General features: G+C 44.5%; 1 protein-coding gene across 1 annotated transcript in view; it reads left to right on the top strand.

Moving 5' to 3' along the window:
* The first annotated feature begins 356 nt into the window (after window positions 1-356).
* The window catches only part of LOC117461324 (palmitoyltransferase ZDHHC3-A-like), an 18,110-nt gene continuing 402 nt past the window's right edge, over window positions 357-18,064 (top strand). Inside the window, exons 1-4 of the mRNA XM_071205776.1 lie at window positions 357-442; window positions 13,164-13,571; window positions 13,802-13,926; window positions 14,845-14,941. Coding sequence (XP_071061877.1) covers window positions 13,230-13,571; window positions 13,802-13,926; window positions 14,845-14,941 — 564 coding nt within the window. The 5' untranslated portion in view covers window positions 357-442; window positions 13,164-13,229. The remainder of the gene's footprint in view (window positions 443-13,163; window positions 13,572-13,801; window positions 13,927-14,844; window positions 14,942-18,064) is intronic.

Here is an 18,064-nt window from a genome sequence, read left to right as displayed (position 1 = left end):
CAGTGTTTTGAAAATAGCAAACAAGTGAATATGTCAGATTTCTGTTAGAGAACTGTGTGCAGTGTTTTGCAAAAAGTGCAACGTTGAATTGCAAACTTGATTCAGAGCTAAACATGCGTTTACAGTTTTGGAGATTTGAGCTGAGGATTTGCTCTTTGAGTGTCAGTTTAAATGATTGTGCTTTATGCGAGATTTTAAGGTGTTAGGGTTTTCTTTAAATACATCCATAGTCTGGAACACAACTTTATAATGGTCCGGAGTGTCTGGACTCCGGACATGTCCTCTGACGCGGATAGCCTTGAATCATTTCTGATGATCCCATTGGCTCACCTACCTTACGTCATGACGTCTTGTTGTTGGCGGAGGGGCGGGGGCAGTGCAGTTAGGGGAGCTACCCAGCAGCAACATCTGAGCAAGTCGCCGAAAGACACTCTGTTTCCAGGTGAGATTCAGCGGGATACACTGAGAATTATTCTGACGGGCGTTCCTGAGATTCTCCTGCTTTAAAGCTGAAGTGAAGGACACCGACAGGAAGGGCAGACATCCAGTACATGCTCTGACACAGCAGCTAGCGGAAGCTGAGCTGGACTGACGGTAGCTAATGAGGGAGAGGCTGCTCAGAGATGCAGGCAGGTTTCGATAGGCCTGGTGGTAAGCGAACATCAGGCGGCTTTCACTGATGCTCACTTTACTTACCAGGTATGTTTTAACATAGCCTGGCCAAATGTCATGCCTTCAGGTGAGCGGGGAGACAGACACTGTGTGACCCGCTGGAGCACGCTGAGCAGGAGACCAGTGACCCATATATCGGGTAGAGAAAGGTTATCGATGCACACTTCGGCAGCCTGCCATATGATGTCTTTGAATGATTTAGTGCAATAATGTAAAATATAAACTTACATTCTCTTCTGGGCTTAAACTTCTATTTTCTCTCACACCTATGTCACAGTTTACTACCTGTCAGTGAGCTGTAGTCAGTCTTTGACCTCATGCTTCCTGTCATTACATTTGTTCACAAAGATATAGGGGTAGGACTCTTAGCTGTTATTACCTCCTAAATCTTCTTTACTGACAACTTTGATTTACTCGTTTTACATTCTTAAAGTATAATGCATATTATTTAAAAATAATCTGAGGCCCTTATTTTGACAGTTGCAGGAATGTATAAAAGGTATTATATTAATGAAATAATCCAAAATATATAAAAACATCTCTAGATACAATCAAATTAAATCGTGAAAAAATAATGATGAAATATATTTTAATAATGATACATTTAATTTCAAAGCGCTTTTTCAGGTGCTCAAAGACACTTTACAGAGGTGATAAAGCGAGACAAAATAGAATAGAAACATATTAAAACAGCAACACATATTATAATAGAATAGAAACATATTAAAACAGCAACACAACATCATTCTCAAATGTAAAAGCCAGTCTGAAGAGCTGTGTTTTGGTCAGTGTTTTGAAAGTGTGTGGGTCGGTGCAGTCTCTGATGTGTTGTGGAAGGGAGTTCCAGAGGGTGGGGGCTGCGATGGAGAAGGTTCTGTCCCCCCAGGTTCGGAGCTTGGTTTGTGTGGGGATTAGTGTTGTCACGATACCAACATTTTGGTTTCGATACCGATACCAAGTCAAGAATTGCGATTCCGATTCTTTTTCGATACTTTTCTTAAAAAAAGGGAAACGCGGAATATCGGCTTTAAAATTAGGAATAACAGATGATTTTAGCAGTCGGAACAACTAAAGCAGCAGTGTTACTAAGAACAGAAACGCCAAAGAGTCACATCTAATATAAATATATATAAAAGCATTTATTTTAATTGTGTAGCAGTGAGTTTAACATTTTGGCAGCACTGTTGAGCATTTTGAAAATGTATTTTCATGCCTCTGTGCAAGGCTTAGTCTTTCTATCTTTATAGCCACTGGTGTGAAGTAACTAAATTCATAAACTCAAGTACTACTTGGGTACAATTTTGAGATACTTGTACTTTATTTAAGTATTTCAATGTTTCTTTTGCTACTTTGTACTTCTAATCCACTACAGTTCAGAAATAATGGTGTACTTTTCCTCCCCTACATGTATTTAATCCCTTTAGTTACTTCACAGATCTGGATGAATGATGTGAAATATAATCAAGTGTTAAATCAGACTTTAGTTCCACCTGGAGTACATCCACCAGCTACCCTGCAGTCTACAAAGCCATTCAGACTAGCTGCACCTTCACCAGCTTTGAGAACACTTTCATGATCGATCATTATAAAACATAACATATATATTATTCTGAAATGGACCAATCTGCACAATGACTACTTTTACTGTCGCTACTTTAATACTTTTACTAGAGGAACATTTTGAATGCAGTACTTTTACTGTAACAGAGTATTCTTACACTCTGTGCTTCTAGTACAAGACCTGAGCACTTCTACTTTTACTGTCGCTACTTTAACTATATTTTGATGATAATACTTTTGTACTTTTATTTGAGGAACATTTTGATTGCAGGATTGTTCCTACATTCTGGTACTTCTACTTTAACTCAATTACAAGACCTGGGTACTTCTACTTTTACTCAAGTACAAGATATATACTTATACCACCGCCGTTTATAGCCTATGAAAACAACTAATATAAAACGAAGGCTAAAGCTAACGTTAGCAGATAGTGATGCTAGTTTGCTAGTTAAGTTTGCTCAACGATAATATTGCGACAGAAACACTTTTCAGTGCAGATCACGCTCTGCCGCTCCGACAGGGAGCTCTGCTCTGAACACCTGAACGGCCCGTTCACAGACTTCTGGCGTCTTTTTTGTCAACAAGCCGAGGCGCAGCGGCAGTTGCACTCCCACTTGCAGCCATGCTTCTCATTTTCTCACATGCTCTGGCAGCTAGCGCGTGGCCGCGTGCACGAGAGAGGGGAGGGACTTAGAACGTGCTTGAGAGGAGCGGGACTGCAGGCACGGCTGCAGAGCAGGGAGTGGAAGCAGAGCGCTGAACACACAGCGCTGAACACACACGGCTCTTATTAAAACGGCGCTTTTTCACGGGAGTACTTTTCCCCGTCATTCTTAAAGTACCGATACTAATGAAACGGAGGAATCGTACCGTTTTTAACGGCAGGGTATCGCGGTACCTTTCAAGTATCGGTACACCGTGCAACACTAGTGGGGATAGAGAGGAGGTTCGCTTCTGATGAACGAAGGCTGCGTGAAGGTGGGGGGGGCCTGATTATTGAGAACTTTGTGTGTTAGCAGAAGGATTTTGAAGTGTATTCGTTGAGGGAGCCAGTGCAGGTTTTGAAGGACGGGGGTGATTGTGGTCTCTGGAGCGGGTGTGGGTGAGGAGGTGGGCAGCGCAGTTCTGGATGTATTGTAGTTTATTTAGAATTTTGGATGATGAACCAAACAGGATGCTGTTGCAGTAGTCCAGTCTTGAAGTGATGAATGCGTGGATGAGGGTTTCAGCAGCCGGGAAGGAAAGTGAGGGGCGGAGGCGTGATATGGCTTATGTGTTTATCGAATTTGAGCTGGCTGTCAACAATTACTCCAAGGTTGCGAATGTGAGGAGAGGGGGTTAAGAGTGGTGTTGTCAAGGGTGAGGTTGAAGTTCTGGGTGGTGTTGGTGCGGGATGTGGGTCCGATTATGATATCTGATTTGACGCTGTTCAGTTGAAGGTAGATTGTTTGCATCCAGGATTTAATTTCTGAGAGACAGTTGGTGAGTGAGTTGTGGCAGTGATGGTTTTTGTGGAGATGTATAGTTGGATGTCATCCGCGTAGCATTGATACTGAATGTTATGGTGGCGGATGATTTTTCCAAGGGAGAGCATGTAGAGGATGAAGAGGAGGGGACCAAGCACCGAACCCTGGGGGACGCCTTGGGACAGAGGGGCAGTGGAGGAGGTGCAGTTATTGATGTGGATGAACTGGTGTCTGTTGGTGAGGTAGGATTTCAGCCAGGAGAGTTCAGTGATGTTGAGTGATGATTCCAGACGGGACATCAGGATGGTGTGGTTGATGGTGTTGAACGCTGCTGTGAGGTTGATGAGGATGTTGAGATTGCCGGAGTCTGAGGAGGGGAGGAGGTCGTTAGTGTTTCTGAGGAGGGCTGTTTCTGTGCTACGTTTTGTGCGGAATCCTGATTTGAAAGGGTTCAAACAGGTTATTGGAGCTGAGGTGGGATTTCAGTTGGGAGGCCAGTGTTTCCCCTAGGATGGAGTCATAGCAGCGGTGCTAAGGCACGTGGGCCTAGCATAATATGACAATGGTACTTGCATACCATGCTGCGAATGGATCTGGCCCTTCCTACATCCAGGACATGGTTAAATTGTACATCCCAGCGCGTGCACTCCGCTCTGCATCAGCCAAATGGCTCGCTGCACCCTCGCTGCGAGGGGGACCCAAGTTCCCATCAGCAAAAACACGTGGGTTTGCTATCCTGGCTCCAAAATGGTGGAATGAGCTCCCATTGACATCAGGACAGCAGATAGCTTACACACCTTCCGGCGCAGACTGAAAACTCATCTCTTTCGACTCCACCTCGAGCGATAGAATTACTAACAAAGAACTGCTAACAGAGCACTTATATACTAATAAAGGACTGGCTTACCTAAAGCCAGTTGAGTAGCACTTGAAATGTTTAGCTCTATGAAACCTGATGTACTTTATGATTCTGTTTTCTTCAAGGTTGTGTCTTCCTGGTCGAATGTACTTATTGTAAGTCGCTTTGCATAAAAGCGTCAGCTAAATGCAATGTAATGTAATGTGAGGGCGGGGAATTTTTTAGTGCGTGCGAAGTGCGCCCCGCCAATTTGTTTCTATGTGTCTGCCAGCACAAGAAAGGCTCTTGAGGCCTAGTACCAGGGCAGGTTCTAGACAATTTGCTGCCCTAGGCGAGATTTTAGGCGAAATTTAATATATAAAGAATAAATGAAAAATCTCTACAAAAGACAAATACACTACAAAAACAGAAACTTATTGAGATATGTAATATACGTCAACATGTCTTCAAATGTATTCAGTATTGTATGCACATATGTTTTAATTGGGGGGTGGACATCACATCCTTTAGGCCGGGCCGGGGGTATGCCCCCCCGGGAAGATTTTTTTTAACATTTTAAAGTAAAATGCTTCAATCTGGTGCAATTTGAGCAGACAATTACTAGAGACTGATCTAGGGGATACAACTCTAAAACACCCATATGAAAAAGATCGGTTTGCATTTTAATAATCAAATAAGTATGTGAACATAACCAATAACCTACCATAGCCAATAACAAATAAATGTAACTTATTTTATATTTGTTGTTCATTTATATCTTATTTTACCTAGTTAACATTTATTTATTTATGCATATTTTTGTATCTCTCCAACCTTAAACGATATTTTTGGTTACTGTCCTATAGTATACATTGGAATGATTTCAAACCTGTTTTTATTTATCCTAATAATTATAAAGGAGTGCCTTGGAAATATGTGTTTACATAATTTGTAAACACATATTTGTTTGAGACCCACTGAGATAACTTAGACTACAATTAATTATCTAAACACTCAGAGAATCCCTAACCTCACCTGAGCCTCTCATGCGGCTTTCACACCAGCGCTTTTCCCTTTCTAGCTCCGAGCTAGAGCTTTTCTGGTTCAGCTCCGGTTTCCCTTTTCCGCTCCCGCTCTGTTCACACCGCCCAGAGCCCGACTGGTGCTGCCGCTGCTGCGTCATGACGTCACCGTTTACATCGCTGATTTGCTCCCCAACGGCGTTACGGCGCTCACACAACAACGGGGAACTGCGTCGGGTCGATGATCGTGTTGCTTTTAATCACACGAAGCCAGATTAAATTAAATTACGACTTCTCCAACCATATGCTTTTCTCCAGAGTGCCGTGGTTCATTGTTTATTAATGTGTTTCTGCAGCATTTACCGACCGCTGCAGAGCTGCTCTTCCACGGGAGTTTATTCTCCCGTTAGCTCCCGGTTAGCTCACACTGCAGCGGCCGCTCTAAGTATTCACTGTCCGACTCACACAAGCAGCTGATACATATCCCCAGTTCCCTTAAGTGAATGTGTGTCAGTCTGAATTGACGCTGTTTGGTATCACAACGCTGTTATGAAAGTTTCTCTGGTATAAAATGGGTGATGTTAGCATAGCAACCGAAGCTAAACTGACTACTTGCTATTGCTATCCTATTGTGGCATAAACCGTTTTCAACAGGCACATTTTTATTATTTTATTATTATTTTTATTATGATTCTACTTGTGATAGTCGGACACGACAACCTGTGCAGCCCATGTATTGATTTAATCCGATAGCTGCTATAATACAAAACAAAACGTCTGCCTCTCTCCACAACGATCAATGACAGTGAATGGATGGTCAAAGTAAGGTACAAATAAACAGAATCACACGAAGCCTGGTTAGTGTTGCCGGACTTTATAAAGTGTGTTTATAAGCACTACTGCTTGTAAGCAGGCATGACAGTCGACCCATGTTCAGGGGAGGTGGGTTTAGTTTCCTGCACGCCTCAACGTAATGGAGACGTAAGCGACGCCACCTCTTAGCTCCGAAGCTCTTGCCTCGAGACCGACAATCTTTTGGAGATGGAAGTAGTGTTGTCACGATACCAAGACTTTGGTTTCGATACCGATACCAAGTCAAGAATTCCGATTCTTTTTCGATACTTTTCTTAAAAAAAGGGAAACAGTCTTAAATATAATCAGGGATGCAAACTCATCAGGTATGAAAAAGGTGACAAGGATGCAAGCCCCCGACCCCACGGAATATCGGCTTTAAAATTAGGAATAACAGATGATTTTAACAGTCAGAACAACTAAAGCAGCAGTGTTACTAAGAACAGAAACGCCAAAGAGTCACATCTAATATAAATATATATAAAAGCATTTATTTTAATTGTGTAGCAGTGAGTTTAACATTTTGGCAGCACTGTTGAGCATTTTGAAAATGTATTTTCATGCCTCTGTGCAAGGCTTAGTCTTTCTATCTTTATAGCCACTGGTGTAAAGTAACTAAGTTCATAAACTCAAGTACTACTTGGGTACAATTTTGAGATACTTGTACTTTATTTAAGTATTTCAATGTTTCTTTTGCTCCTTTGTACTTCTAATCCACTACAGTTCAGAGGTACATGGTGTACTTTTACTCCACTACATGTATTAATCCCTTTAGTTACTTCACGGATGTTGGAGGAATGATGTGAAATATAACCAAGTGTACCAGACTGTAGTTCCACCTGGAGTAAATCCACCAGCTGCAGTATACAAAGTCATTCAAACTAGCTGCACCTTTACCAGCTTTGAGAACACTTTCATGATCAATCATTATAAAACATATCATATATATTATTCTGAAATGGACCAATCTGCACAATGACTACTTTTACTGTCGCTACTTTAATACTTTTACTTGAGGAACATTTTGAATGCAGTACTTTTACTGTAACAGAGTATTCCTACACTCTGGTGCTTCTAGTACAAGACCTGAGTACTTCTACTTTTACTCAAGTACAAGATATATACTTATACCACCTCCGTTTATAGCCTATGAAAAAAACTAATAGAAAACGAAGGCTAAAGCTAACGTTAGCCGTTAGTTATGCTAGTTTGCTAGTTAAGTTTGCTCAACGATAATATTGCGACCAGTGCTTTTCAGTGCACATCACGCTCTGCCGCTCCGACAGGGAGCTCTGCTCTGAACACCTGAACGGCCCGTTCACAGACTTCTGGCGTCTTTTTTGTCAACAAGCCGAGGCGCAGCGGCAGTTGCACTCCCACTTGCAGCCATGCTTCTCGTTTTCTCACATGCTCTGGCAGCTAGCGCGTGGCCGCGTGCACGAGAGAGGGGAGGGACTTAGAACGTGCTTGAGAGGAGCGGGACTGCAGGCACGGCTGCAGTGCAGGGAGTGGAAGCAGAGCGCTGAACACACACGGCTCTTAATAAAACGGCGCTTTTTCACGGGAGTACTTTTCCCCGTCATTCTTAAAGTACCGATACTAATGAAACGGAGGAATCGTACCGTTTTTAACGGCAGGGTATCGCGGTACCTTTCAAGTATCGGTACACCGTGCAACACTAGATGGAAGTGAACCGGAGTCCAGAGCTGCTGCTGCGTGAACAGGAAAATCCGGCACTTTTCAGGCTCCGGCTCTGAGCCGGAGCTGAAAACCCGTTAGTGTGAAAGGGGCATCAGTCTGACAGGAGAGCTCTCCTCCACCATGGTTATAGAAACATCTACTTCTTATATCCGTTAGCGCTGCTAGCACCAGATTCTAATAACAACAGCGCCGGTACCGGTGCGCCCTCTCTCTCTCTCTCTCTCTCGCTCGCTCGCTCGCACTTTGGCTGTGAACTGCGGGCGCCTGATAAGCCAACATCCCCCATTTTCATCACGCTGCGCCGCCGCTATTTGTATATAGTAGGGGTGTAACGGTTCACAAACATTTCGGTTCGGTACGTACCTCGGTTTTTAGGTCACGGTTCGGTTCGGTACGTTTTCGGTACAGCAGAAAAAATTATCACAAAACATAACATATTTTCTTTTATTATTATTAAACTGTGAATAATGTATTCACTCAAATAAATACAAAATATAATAACATAAACATTAAAGGAATGGTCCACTCATTAGATAATTAATCAAAACTTCAGTATTTAGTGAAACGTTATGTTTAAACCATACCCTGAAGAAATCAGCGATATTCCCCGGTAAATAATGATTTTATAGCTCTTTTTTATCAAGACCTGTATATTCTGTCTGGCCGCCGCCATGTTTGCCATTTTCAGTAGTCACGTGATGGTCGTGACGTCATCCATGCGTTCACTTTGTCAACACACGGAAACATGGTGGAGTATTTCAGTTCGGACTCGTCAGCAGAGGAACAAGTTTTGACCAATGTGAAGAGATTGGATGGGGGAATTCAGCCATACAGATCAGTATGACAATACGACACCCTCTGTCCTTAGTCCCTCACATCGTACAAGGAAAAACTTCCGAAGAAAACCCACAGTTTAAAGGGAACATGGGAGAAACCTCAGGGAGAGCAGCAGAGGAGGGATCCCTCTCCCAGGACGGACAGACGTGCAATAGATGCCGTGTGTAAATTGAAAAGATAATACATTTGCAACATAGGTAGTCCAAATGTTTGGAAATGCATGTGTGTATAATGGGAAGATGATATAAGATACTATATGTATGCATGTAGTACCACCCTTGCTAGCGATTTCCCTCTCTAGTTTAGCATACTCAGTTTCGTTGTCCCTGGCCATAGAATCACGATTTTATGGGGCCGGAAAAAACTGGTTTAAAATACACACTAGCCGGTACTACGCTATATGGAAAGGCCACCAAAAACTGTCCTGGCCTGGACGCTAAAGGACGTTAAAACGGGGCTAGCCGCTGCAATGGAAATGCGCTATAACATACCTTATTCTTACTCCGAGCACTACTTCTGCTCCTCCGTCGCTTCACACTTGCAGAGGGCGATTTCTCAACTGGCCGAACTGGTGTCCTGGTCGGTGATGACACCAGAAAGACCAATGGTACTGCATCTCCATTAAGTAATGGTTGTTCCATAAATCCCATGTTATGTTTTATCATACTCTCAGAGTAGTCGTCCGGAAATTTGAAATGTTCGCTGCATACATGAGCCTGTGAATCTCTCGGTTCGGGCCGGCCACATTTCGCTAGCCATTGCCTCCGAATGTACTTCTTACGCTTACCTTTTGGCAACAGATGGAACCGAGCATTTCGTGGATTGTTCCTATCAGAATTGTGGCAATATTTCGCGATACAGTGAGGCATATTTGAAGAGAGAAACTACAGTAAATAACATGGAGATCAACGTGTCTTCGAAAACCAAACGCATGGTTTACGTCACGTCCGGAAAAAGGCGGTGCCCACAGTGTTGTTATTTCGGTATATAATCAGTTTAAAATCACTGATAATGTCATCGGATTAAAAAAAAAAAGAGAGAGACTGGCAGAGACTGGTCTGTTTTATCGGATGATAATTATTTAAAAATGAGTGTCATGAGCATACCATTCCTTTAAGGTGCAGCATTTCGATGAACTGAAATAATCTGTATTTGAACTTTACTGTACTAGTACTCACAAAACATAAACTATTAGTTTTGGGTTTTTAATTATTATTAAACTATGAATATTCACTCAAATAAATATAAAATATAATAAAATAAACATTAAGGTGCAGCTTTTCGATGAACTGAAATAATCTGTATTTGAACTGTACTGTACTAGTACCTAAGCAGCCAGTTTGACATTAGGACTTGCTTGTCATTGTATTTTCATGTTTTTTTAAAGAAAGATGAACTTGTCCACATTGCTTGCCGAAAGGGCAGATCTGCTGGCACTAGCAATGTCTCCTGCTGTGGAGAACACACCCTCTCGCTAGGGACAGAGGTAGCAGATACAGCCAGGTAGCGCTTTGCTACCATGGCAACATAAGGATACTTGGCGTTTGTAATAGCTTTGGCTCGGTCTGAACTTGTTGCGAGTGGTGGAGGCTTAAATGCTAATGGGGGTTGGGTTTGCACTTCAGTCTTTTGGTACCGGTGATATTCACGTTCGGGTGATGCCTTTTCAAATGAGTGTGCAAGTTTGATGTATTGCCAGCCGCGTAACCACTTTTAGTTGAACAATGCCGACAAACAGCTTTGGTTTGGTCCACCTGTCTTTGTCCGTCATCCTTGTACGTAACTGCGAAACCAAAATGTTCCCAAACCGGAGACTTCAATGATGCTGGAGGATTTTCGAGCTCAACTTTATCTGCGTTCGCCATTTCGACAGTTCCTCAAATTACTGACTACATGTGAACGCATCCCTTTGACCAGCTCGTCCAATGAAATGACTTGCTCGCTCTATGACGCGTTGATCACAATGCGTGAAAATTACTCTGAATGATGCGACGCAGCACCTGAGATTACTTCCAAGAAGTTGTTCACGTTCTCAATTTTTTACGTTTAACGTTATATGCGTTCGGGCCGAACCGAAGGGCCCGTACCGAATAATTTCGGTACGTGTACCGTTACACCCCTAGTATATAGTAGGGGTGTAACGGTACACGTACCCGTACCGAAATTATTCGGTACGGGCCCTTCGGTTCGGTACACGTGTGTACCAAAGTGTACCGAACGAATATAACGTTAAACGTAAAAAATTGAGAACGTGAACAACTTCTTGGAAGTAATCTCAGGTGCTGCGTCGCAGCATTCAGAGTAATTTGCTCCCATTGGGCTCATCGCGTCATAGAGCGAGCAAGTCGTTTCATTGGATGAGAGGGCATGCTATGAGAGCTGGTCAGAGGGATGCGTTCAAATTTAGTCAGTAATTTGAGGAACTGTCGAAAATTAATGGCGAACACAGATAAAGGTGAGCTCGAAAATCCTCCAGCATCATTGAAGTCTCCGGTTTGGGAACATTTTGGTTTCGCAGTTACGTACAAGGATGACGGACAAAGACAGGTGGACCAAACCAAAGCTGTTTGTCGGCATTGTTCAACTAACATTGGTTACGCGGCTGGCAATACATCAAACTTGCACACTCTTGAAAAGGCATCACCCGAACGTGAATATAACCGGTACCAAAAGAAAAAAGACTGAAGTGCAAACCCAACTCCCACTAGCATTTAAGCCTCCACCACTCGCAAAAAGTTCAGACCGAGCCAAAGCTATTACAAACGCCAAATATCCTTATGTTGCCATGTTAGCAAAGCGCTACCTGGCTGTATCCGCTACCTCTGTCCCTAGCGAGAGGGTTTTCTCCACAGCAGGAGACATTGCTAGTGCCAGCAGATCTGCCCTTTCGGCAAGCAATGTGGAAAAGTTCATTTTTCTTTAAACAACATGAAAATATAATGACAAGCAAGTCCTAATGTCAAGCTGGCTGCTTAGGTACTAGGACAGTACAGTTCAGATACAGATTATTTCAGTTCATCGAAATGCTGCACCTTAATGTTCATTTGATTATATTTTGTATTTATTTGAGTGAATATTCACAGTTTAATAATGATTAAAAACCCAAAACTAATAGTTTATGTTTTGTGAGTACTAGTACAGTAAAGTTCAAATACAGATTATTTCAGTTCATCGAAATGCTGCACCTTAATGTTTATTTTATTATATTTTGTATTTATTTGAGTGAATACATTATTCACAGTTTAATAATAATAAAAAAATATATATGTTTTGTTTTGTGAAAAAAAATTCTGCTGTACCGAACCGAACCGTGACCAAAAAACCGAGGTACGTACCGAACCGAAATGTTTGTGAACCGTTACACCCCTAGTATATAGGGGAAACACTGGAGGCCACAACACATTCGAGTAGTTTTGATAGGAAGGGGAGATTCGAGATGGGCCGGAAGTTGGACATGATGTCAGGTGTGAGTCCAGGTCTTTTCCGTATGGGTGTAACAGCAGCCTCCCAGAGGAGAGGGAAGAGTTAATGATTGTGATTATGAGATGGGAGGGGGGCATTCCCTGACAAATGTTGTTGGTATGGGGTCCAGAGTGCAGGTGGAGTTCATTCCAGCCATGAGGGTGGACAGTTGCATGGGGGTCACAGGGGAGAACCGGGATAGGGGCTGTGAGGTGAAGGGGGGGGAGCCAGGAGGGCTGCTGGGGGGGGAGCCAGGAGAGCTGCTGAGGAGGTCAGGTTTCTATAAATGCTGCCGATTTTTGGTTTGAAAGAATGAGGAAAGAATTGCACAGTGCGGTTGTGAAAGATGGGGTGGCGTTGTCACCGGGTTTAAGGGGTGTGCTGATGGTGGAGAACAGAGCCTTGGGGTTGCTGGAGCCGGAGTGTATCAGTTGTGAGTAGTAGTTGGACCGGGCTGCTTTGAGTGCGTTATTGTACTGTTGTAGGTAGTCGGTGTAGGCATGGAGATGAACTGTTAGTGGTTTTCTTGTGAAGGCGTTCCAGTAATGCCTTTTTATGGTCAATCAAGTCAAGTAGTCTTTCTGGTGGTTGCCCATTTCCAGTGTTACATGCTGAGAGAACTCCCTAGTCTTTTTCTGGCGTGGTTTATGTTTAGTCCCATCTGTTGACAAAAGCTTCTTGAGAGAACCAAACCTTTCTCTTGCCACGTAACTCTCCTCTCCTCCTCCTCTCCTCCTCTCCTCCTCTCCTCAGCATGCGGTGACTGAGGCCTCCAGGCTCAGTGGATCTGGCAGCAGCAGGCATCTGGCTTGATGAAGGATGAAGAGCCCGGTGCACAGATGCAGGGATGTGGAGCACGGCCGTGGGCAGGGCACAGGGGGGGCTGGGACCACCTGCCTGCAGGCAGAGCAGCGCATCCCCATCTCCAAAGACGTCATTACCTCCTCCGCTGCCTCTGCCATGTGGTTCATCAGGGACGCCTGCGGCATCGTGTGCGCCATCATCACCTGGATGCTGGTGCTGTATGCAGAGTTCGTGGTGCTGCTTGTGATGCTGCTGCCCTCCAAGAATCTGACGTACAGCATTGTGAACGGTACTCTGTTCAACATTCTGGCCTTCCTTGCCCTCGCTTCACACCTCAGGGCCATGTGCACTGACCCTGTAAGTGGCACTTATTTGGTGATATAGAAATTATTCACATTAATTAAGAATTAGTTGACTGGCTAGCAAGGTTTAAAGGAACGTTTCTTGCATGCAAGTTTAGGGCACAGTCCTGATAAATGGAGCTTTACTTTCAAAGAGTTATCAGGGAAGGTTTAGCCGGTCCCTTCTTTATTTCATTATGGTGATGCTGCTGAAGTCCTCTACTGTGTGCTCCTGTTTCGTGCTAGGGTGCAGTGCCAAAAGGAAATGCTACTAAGGAATACATAGAAAGCCTTCAGCTGAAACCAGGGCAGGTGGTCTACAAATGTCCCAAGTGCTGCAGCATCAAGCCTGACCGAGCTCACCACTGCAGGTAGGACAGAGAGGGCTGCCGTGTGAGGCGGTCACTTACCCAGTCACATGCTTACAGCTGCATCTTTGTGGTGCAGTGAATGAAGTCTGACTCATTTCTGAATTTGGTACATTTGTAAAATAGGAACTCAGAATAGGCGCATTCACACTGCGGTACTTTTCCCACAAAGGTTCATGCGAACTTAGTTCATGCGAACTCTTTAGTTGGCATGAACTAAGTACAGATCGCGTTCACACCAGAAAAAGTCCCTGGGGGAGGATTAGGCAAATGAAGCCGCTGACGTCACTTCTTCTTCTTCTGCTTTGGGCTTACTGGCAGGCCGCAACCCACTTCACGGCGTATACTGCCGCCCGAAGTCCCCGGCCAGAAGTCCCCGGAGTTGGGGACTGGCTTCAGTAGAAGCTGCTGGGAGTCCCAGCAGCTTCTACTGAAGCCTTCCGAGTAAATCGCCAGAACGCCGACACCTCCTCATCTCCACCTCTCCCATGTTTTATTTGGTGTTGCCATAAGTCTCTCTGCGTTTCTGCGCTGGGCTAATGCTAATAATGCTAATGCGAGGATAATAAAATGGCGGCTTCACAAAACTTTTTGGGAGTTTTACGGGGCGTGGTTTGCAATCCGCCCAGCCAATCAGGAATATAGCTCTTTTCTCACAAAAGAGCCGCTCGAAAGTCCCTGCTCTCTAGCAGGGACTTTCGAGCGGGTAAAAAGGTTTGCATGAACTACTTGTGTGAACGCGACAAAAGAGTTCTCATGAACTAAGTTCGCATGAACCTTTGTGGGAAAAGTACCGCAGTGTGAATGCGCCTAGAGTAGTTCTTCACATCCACTAATTGTGTCCTTGTGCAGTGGTTGTATTCGATAAAATGTTTAATTCTTCTCTTTTCTTTATTTCCTAACTTGCTGTCTCTCTCCCAGTGTTTGCAAACGCTGCATACGTAAGATGGACCACCATTGCCCCTGGGTCAATAATTGTGTTGGAGAGAACAACCAAAAGTACTTTGTGCTTTTTACAGTAAGTACAGTAACTGTCTCGTTAGATTATAACTGAAGAAGTGTAATAGCAGAAATGTGTGTCCCTAGAAACTGATTTGAATAGCATGATTTGAATTGTTCTACTTCAATACAATAATTGCATACAAATAATAATTATTGTATTATTTTGGATCTGTATTTTAATTGAATATTATAAGTGAGATGAGTTCAGTGGCCCTGAAACTGTTTTTTAACCTCATTGAAAGTTCAACTGTAGTGATAGATAGACATTCAGCTCTCACTATTAAAAATCAGTTCTTACTTTTTGCCACATATATTTAACTTCAACACTGTTTCAAATACACACACACTGCTGCTAGGTCATAACTATTAAATCACTACATGAACTCAAGGTTCTTTATTTAGTCATACGAACATAGTGACAGTGTAGTTATGCCGATGAAAATCTTAGGTCCAACACAAAACACAGAAAAAGAAAAATATAGTGCAAGTAAATAGTAAATACAAAAAGAAAAAAAAAGTGAAATAAGAGTCTATATGCAAGTCATTGGAATATGATATACTGGGTAAATAGATAAATAATTACTAAGTTGCAGATGAATGATATGGATGTTGTTTCAGCAGTTCAGTTGTTTAACAGTCTTATTGCCTCTGGGATGAAACTGTCTCTGAATCTGGTGGTTTTAGTCCGGATGCTGCGGTACCGCCTGCCAGACGGCAGCAGACTGAACAGTTTGTGGCTGGGGTGAGGTGATGGGCGTCTTTTATAATCCTGAGGGCCTTCTTCCTGAGCCGCTGGGAGTAAAGGTCCTCCATGGATGGCAGCTCCGTCCTGGTGATGTTCTCTGCAGCTTTCACCACCCTCTGTAAAGCCTTACGATTGAGGGCGGTGCAGCCAGTCAGGATCCTCTCTATGGAGCACCTGTAGAAGGTCAGGATCCTCTCTATGGAGCACCTGAAGGTCAGGATGCTCTCTATGGAGCACCTGTAGAAGGTCAGGATGCTCTCTATGGAGCACCTGTAGAAGGTCAGGATGCTCTCTATGGAGCACCTGTAGAAGGTAAGGACCCTCTCTATGGAGCACCTGTAGGAGGTCAGGATCCTCTCTATGGAGCACCTGTAGGAGGTCAGGATCCTCTCTATGGTGCACCTGTAGGAGGTCAGGATCCTCTCTATGGAGCACCTGTAGAAGGTTAGGATCCTCTCTATGGAGCACCTGTAGAAGGTCAGGATCCTCTCTATGGTGCACCTGTAGGAGGTCAGGATCCTCTCTATGGAGCACCTGTAGAAGGTTAGGATCCTCTCTATGGAGCACCTGTAGAAGGTCAGGATCCTCTCTATGGTGCACCTGTAGGAGGTCAGGATGCTCTCTATGGAGCACCTGTAGAAGGTCAGGATGCTCTCTATGGAGCACCTGTAGAAGGTCAGGATGCTCTCTATGGAGCACCTGTAGAAGGTAAGGACCCTCTCTATGGAGCACCTGTAGGAGGTCAGGATCCTCTCTATGGTGCACCTGTAGGAGGTCAGGATCCTCTCTATGGAGCACCTGTAGAAGGTCAGGATCCTCTCTATGGAGCACCTGTAGAAGGTCAGGATCCTCTCTATGAAGCACCTGAAGGTCAGGATCCTCTCTATGGAGCACCAGAAGGTCAGGATCCTCTCTATGGAGCACCAGAAGGTCAGGATCCTCTCTATGGAGCACCTGTAGAAGGTCAGGATCCTCTCTATGGTGCACCTGCAGAAGGTCAGGATCCTCTCTATGGAGCACCTGTAGAAGGTCAGGATCCTCTCTATGGAGCACCTGTAGAAGGTCAGGATCCTCTCTATGGAGCACCTGTAGAAGGTCAGGATCCTCTCTATGGAGCACCTGTAGAAGGTCAGGATCCTCTCTATGGAGCACCTGTAGAAGGTCAGGATGCTCTCTATGGAGCACCTGAAGGTCAGGATCCTCTCTATGGAGCACCTGTAGAAGGTCAGGATGCTCTCTATGGAGCACCTGAAGGTCAGGATCCTCTCTATGGAGCACCTGAAGGTCAGGATCCTCTCTATGGTGCACCTGTAGAAGGTCAGGATGCTCTCTATGGAGCACCTGTAGAAGGTCAGGATCCTCTCTATGGAGCACCTGTAGAAGGTCAGGATCCTCTCTATGGAGCACCTGTAGAAGGTCAGGATCCTCTCTATGGAGCACCTGTAGGAGGTCAGGATCCTCTCTATGGAGCACCTGTAGAAGGTCAGGATGCTCTCTATGGAGCACCTGTAGAAGGTCAGGATGCTCTCTATGGAGCACCTGTAGAAGGTCAGGATGCTCTCTATGGACTGTGAAGGTCAGGATCCTCTCTATGGAGCACCTGAAGGTCAGGATCCTCTCTATGGAGCACCTGAAGGTCAGGATCCTCTCTATGGAGCACCTGTAGAAGGTCAGGATCCTCTCTATGGAGCACCTGTAGAAGGTCAGGATCCTCTCTATGGAGCACCTGTAGAAGGTCAGGATCCTCTCTATGGAGCACCTGTAGAAGGTCAGGATCCTCTCTATGGAGCACCTGTAGAAGGTCAGGATCCTCTCTATGGAGCACCTGTAGGAGGTCAGGATCCTCTCTATGGAGCACCTGTAGAAGGTCAGGATGCTCTCTATGGAGCACCTGTAGGAGGTCAGGATCCTCTCTATGGAGCACCTGTAGAAGTTGCATCTAGAGTAGAGTATCCTGGAGTCCATGTTGAACCCTCATTGCTGAGGAGGAGAAGAGCCGCTTTCTAGGTGATGGTGGTGGTGTGAAGAGTCCATGTCAGGTCCTCAGTGATGAGTCCATGTCAGGTCCTCAGTGATGAGTCCATGTCAGGTCCTCAGTGATGAGTCCATGACAGGTCCTCAGTGGATGTCCATGTCAGGTCCTCAGTGAAGAGTCCATGTCAGGTCCTCAGTGAGAGTCCATGTCAGGTCCTCAGTGAAGAGTCCATGTCAGGTCCTCAGTGAAGAGTCCATGTCAGGTCCTCAGTGAAGAGTCCATGTCAGGTCTCAGTGATGAGTCCATGTCAGGTCCTCAGTGATGAGTCCATGTCAGGTCTCCCTCAGACTGAGTCTCTCAGTCTGACAGGAGAGGACTCTCCTCCACTTTGTTGTTGAAAAAACTCCATTGTATCCGTT

The sequence above is a fragment of the Pseudochaenichthys georgianus genome, chromosome 16, assembly GCF_902827115.2.
Source record: "Pseudochaenichthys georgianus chromosome 16, fPseGeo1.2, whole genome shotgun sequence".
Taxonomy (NCBI): Eukaryota; Metazoa; Chordata; class Actinopteri; order Perciformes; family Channichthyidae; genus Pseudochaenichthys; species Pseudochaenichthys georgianus.
This window is presented reverse-complemented; position numbering and strand designations above follow the sequence as displayed.